Here is a 4,853-nt window from a genome sequence, read left to right on the forward strand (position 1 = left end):
TCCCAAGGTTTCTACCCATATAAGAGGTCTGCAGGAAAACAGACATAAGATGGGCACTGATATTTTAATCTATGCTCTTTTGGTCTAAGAAGACACACTTTTGTTTTATCTTTATTCAACTGAAGAAAATTTTTTTTATCTAGTGACGAGGTTAGAGAAATAACAACTTAATCAGAGGAGAAACCAATAGAAAATATAGAACAAACAAAGGTTTTGGAGATAAACAATCCAAGATAAACACCCGGAATTTATTAAAGAATCCAACAAACCAAAATAACAAGTTAGGACTGAACCAACTAAACATTCTGAGAAATAAGCAAGAGGAAATTATCCAGAAAACAGCTGTCATTGATGAAACAATCCAAGCTAACATACAGTAGGAAACTAATGATAAAAATACCTAAATATGGCAAGACCCTAAAGTCAAAACTAAAAACAAACAATGGAGTTAACTGATATAGCATAAATGAACACAAAAATAATTAAAATAATATGTTAAACAATAAAATAGGGGAAAACAGGAACTCCAAGGAAACCTAAACTGGTCTTTAAGATCATGAGTAGTCTTCATGGTCTGTTAAACGAATTTAGAGGAAAGTGTTTCATTTCATAGTTATTTATTTCAATCAAATCTATAGAATAAAATAAAAAAACTGAAAATAAATAATCACAGTAGTTTTACAATCCAGAGGAAAGTGACCCATTAATTATTAGAAAACCGATAACAAGACTTATTGTCAGTTTTCAAAATTTTATTTGAGATGAAGCTCCTTCTTGCATTTCCCAATTCATGATTAAATATTCCAAGTTTGAGTTTATAGATTTTAAATTAAGCTCGTAAATTACTTTTGTGCCATCAGCATTCACCTTTTCAATTTATTTGTTTTTTCTAAAGGACTCAAATTTTCCCCAAGGTGGTTTATGTTTTCTGGAAATGAGTTATATTGCATTGACATTAATGGTGTCAACAGCATTTTCAACTTTAAACATAAGAAAAATATGCATAGAGTCTAGCCTAAAAGTACCCATACAGCACAGGTAGCCTAAGTTCTCTGGATCTATGGAGTCCATATTAGACTCAGGGTAGTTTAACAGTCCTTACTTAGATAATGCTTAAGTAAGTAATCATTTAACAACATGATGAAACCAACATTAAACAAGTAGGAGACCTACCTACCGCTAATGAAGCACCTGCTGCAGAAACAGATGTTATCAGTTTTCGCTCATCCAAATCACAGGTGGATTTAAAGTAAACTTTTCTCATCTTTGTGATTTGAAGATTTTACCTTTTTCAGTATAACTAACAATAGCCCTTAGCACTCGATAATAATCATTTNTCACTTATTATTGTGCATATTTCTCAATGTGTGTACATTACCTCCTTCCTTTCTGATTACATTTCCTAATAAGATTTCTCCACATGTAGCCACAGCACAGTAGTAAGTCCCAGGATCAGAGGAGCTGATGTTCTTGGGGAAGTTATAGGTACATTTTCTTCGGGTATTTGGACTTTTCTCACAGTTATTAGCTCTTTTAGTATCAGTGTAGATGATATTTGGATAGGGTCTGTTGGATCCAGCTTTGAACCAGAACATGCTTAGATCTTCTGAACATGAATTGTTCTCTGACTCAGAGAGAACTGAACACTGCAGAGTCTCTGAGTCTTCTGGACCGGACGACTCTGAGGCTGTTGACTGCTGAACAACAGTGTAGCTGGATGTCTTCTTTGAGTTTCCTGAAATAATTAAAAGGTTATATTTCAAAACTAAGTTGTTCAATATATAAAATGTCATAGACAGATTCACAAGGAAAAGTAATATTTCATAGTTCCTCAATAGTAAAACTGTCCTCTGTGCTTAGCCTTTTCCCAAGAGAGCAGGTAGCTGCAACAGTAGGGGTGTTAACATCTTTAACACTGAAGCAGTTAAAATTATACTTGTTCCAAGTAATTCAATACTTGCATTAAATAAAATGTGCATGAAAAATCTAAATTTTTTGCATCTCTCATAGTAAGAGCATATCAACAGGAGTAAGACATTAAAAACAATGAATACATCAGAGGCACATATAATATTTTGCCATAGAGCAGGGTAAACTAGTAAAACACTTTTAATCTGTTTAAGAGCTGGTTCAGATTAAATTTACATCTTCAACTTGTGAAATCCAATTTAAATTCTGCAATATAGGTGTAATATCAGATTGTAGTTTGAAATTTCAGGAGGAATTTTGTTTCTTTAGTGATGAATGATTTCAAAGCATTGTAATACTGAGGTCTCTCATTACCTTTTACCATCAAATACGTCCCCATCCAAGTAAACTCTATCCAGTCTGTAAGAGCACAGTGATACATTCCCTCGTCTTGTTCAACTGTCTTCAGAATTGTGAGGTTAAATATTTTATCATCACTTATTGTTCTGAGTCTTGAAGAATTAAATTCTGGGGGATCAATGGGAGCCATGTTTTTTCTATGCTTTACAATTATTTTCAGATTATCTCCAGAAGTTTGCTTGTACCAGTGAATCCATGTTCTGGACTCCATATTTGCACAGGTAAGAGTTACAGGTTCACCAAGCTGAACAGTGACCACAGGAACTAAGGCATCTGGGTTAGAGATAAAATCAATGATCCAAGTTAAATGTTAATGTCAAACTTAAAATAGTTTCACACTTTAAAACAAAATGTACTTACATCCTTGATGAAGAATAAAGACTGTGATCCATAACAGAGCCATCATGACACTGACTTCATAAAGACCCTTGATGCTTCAATAACAGGAGTAGGTGTGGCGATCCAGCTCTAAAGTGCATCTAATTGGTTTCTCTTATTTTCAGAAAAAAAAAAACAGTGCCTCCTCCCACCTTGTTTATTGAAAGATCTGCTCTTTATCTTAATCTGTCAATTATCAATTAATTTAAGGATAACATTCATGTTTTCATTTGACCTGACCCAGTTCTTTGATCAAGAAACAATACTTAGCACAGATATCTTTTCTGATAGCGCCACTAACAGGTTCTTTAGTGATATTTAAAATAAACCCAGGGGACTGATTTGAACTCTACCACAAATGTTCAGGTTTCCATGCCATAAGCAGCTGCTAATGTTTGACGAATGTGTGAAGAATGTACTGGGTGGAACACAGTTCATTTTATTTCCAAAAATAACACATAAAGATTACAAGAGCTCAATTATATAGGCAGACAGGTAAGGACTCCACCCTCATTCATATAGCCATTTTCATCCAAAAGCAGCTAAGAGTGGTTATACAATGAATGCATACAAATACATAGAAGTTCTTAACAAGTTATAAGGGATACATAAAAGTGAATTAAAAATACGTTTAAATTACATTAGTTCATAAAACAAAAACATTTTAACCTGGCATGAAAAGAGCGTGGGGTGGCGGCAGTTCTACAGAATACAGGAATCTTTATTTGGATTGTTGCAGCAACAAATCTGAAGGCTGCTTCAGGGTCTTTTATGAGTCTTGAAATGGTGAGTACTGTGAGTTTGACTCTGAGGATCTTCAAGGTCTTTATGGTTTGTAGCAGTCAAGAAGTTCAGAGATGTAATGAGGGCTCTGACTAGTGAGTGCCTTGAAAAAAAAACTTATAACTGGACAGATGTGCCGGTCTGTTCTTTTTATAAGAACTAGCTACTACAGTTTTAAGAAGTTGGACCTGTCTGATTCTCAGTCTGATGAGACTTATTTTTTCAGGATCCTGCCATCTGTTGTCTAACTCTAGCAAAAACATTTAAATAATAATAAATATAATCTAGTTATCATGATTTATATCTGGATCAATGATCATCCCAAGGTTTCTAGCCATATCAGTGGTCTGCAGGTCTGCAAAAAAGACACTTTTTTGTAGGTCCTGAGGGGTTACATAAGTGATCTAAGTTTCAGAACTCTCAGTCATAACATGACATGGGGCTTACCCTTTGTTTTAATGTCAAATGACCAAGTTTGACGCTTGGCCACGCCCACATGCTTTGATGTAGAAAAAATCCTTTCATAACTTTTGATCCCCAATGCCTCAAATCATTGTACAGTGAATATGAAGTGTGTAACTCAAAAGCTGTAGGAGGAGTTTGTTCAAATATTGTCATGATCTGGCCTGCTTGCTCTCCCTTAATTGGATATTTCATTCACCTGCCGTTTTCCCTCCCTGCCTCAATTATCATTTATTCCTCTCACCTGTTTCCTCTGGAATATATTCTGTTTAGCCTGAGCATTCTGGGCCAGATCATTATTGTTTGTTTTCTGTTCATCCTGAGGTTCATGTCCTGGATCCTGGCGGCTAGTGGAAAGAGGGTTTTGTGTCTGTCTCATCTCCTGCTTGTCCACTGTTCCTCCCTTGCTGAGTCCTCTGGGTTTTTGGCTCTGTACGCGGGGAGGTTCAGTATTTATCCAGTAAGCCCGGCTCCAAGGTGGAGACCAGTTTAAAGGTCCTGCATCAAGTTCTGGTTCCACGTCCTGTCTCGGCTACCCTCTTCCAATGAGCCTCCCTGTCTGCACCTGATCCTGTCTGCTCCTGTGTGAGACCGCCTGGTCATGCTTCCGGTCCCAGTCAGACTCTGAACCCGCCTGGGAGCTCTATGATGCCTGGAAGCCTGGATCCTGCCACCTGTCTGTTCCAGCCGGTTCTGGATCCTGTTCTTTCTGTCCCAGTCTGTTCTGAATCCCTGACCAGGATCAGCTTCCTGCAAGACCTCTAGAACTGCAGCACTGGGGACACTCTTGGACTGGACTGTTAAACCAAGTGACCAAATCAGGTAATCATCTTCTGTCAGATGATCGTGGTCACTTACCTGTGTTTCTCCCACTAACAGTGTCTGTGATTGGGCGGTGCCCC

The 4,853-nt window shown here is 37.1% G+C and overlaps 1 protein-coding gene across 1 annotated transcript; it reads right to left on the reverse strand.

The window, feature by feature from the left end:
* Window positions 1-554: 554 nt before the first annotated feature.
* Window positions 555-2,539, reverse strand: LOC107092916. Its single transcript, XM_015387634.1, has 3 exons — window positions 2,284-2,539; window positions 1,379-1,735; window positions 555-574 (listed from the first exon to the last, which is right to left on the reverse strand). Exons 1-3 carry the CDS (start codon window positions 2,537-2,539, stop codon window positions 555-557), a joined length of 633 nt encoding a protein of 210 aa, XP_015243120.1.
* Window positions 2,540-4,853: the final 2,314 nt, after the last annotated feature.

This window comes from Cyprinodon variegatus, unplaced genomic scaffold (genome assembly GCF_000732505.1).
Source record: "Cyprinodon variegatus isolate N-32 unplaced genomic scaffold, C_variegatus-1.0 Scaffold400, whole genome shotgun sequence".
Taxonomy (NCBI): Eukaryota; Metazoa; Chordata; class Actinopteri; order Cyprinodontiformes; family Cyprinodontidae; genus Cyprinodon; species Cyprinodon variegatus.

Bases quoted from the DNA above. Each gene is read 5' to 3' on its own strand.
- LOC107092916 (XM_015387634.1), bottom strand. From the start codon at position 2,539: ATGGAGTCCAGAACATGGATTCACTGGTACAAGCAAACTTCTGGAGAT. The intron at 1,736-2,283 runs GTAATGAGAGAC...TAATTATTTCAG, and splicing joins GACGTATTTGATGGTAAAAG to GAAACTCAAAGAAGACATCC. The intron at 575-1,378 runs GTAATGTACACA...TTCGTTTAACAG, and splicing joins TGTAATCAGAAAGGAAGGAG to ACCATGAAGACTACTCATGA.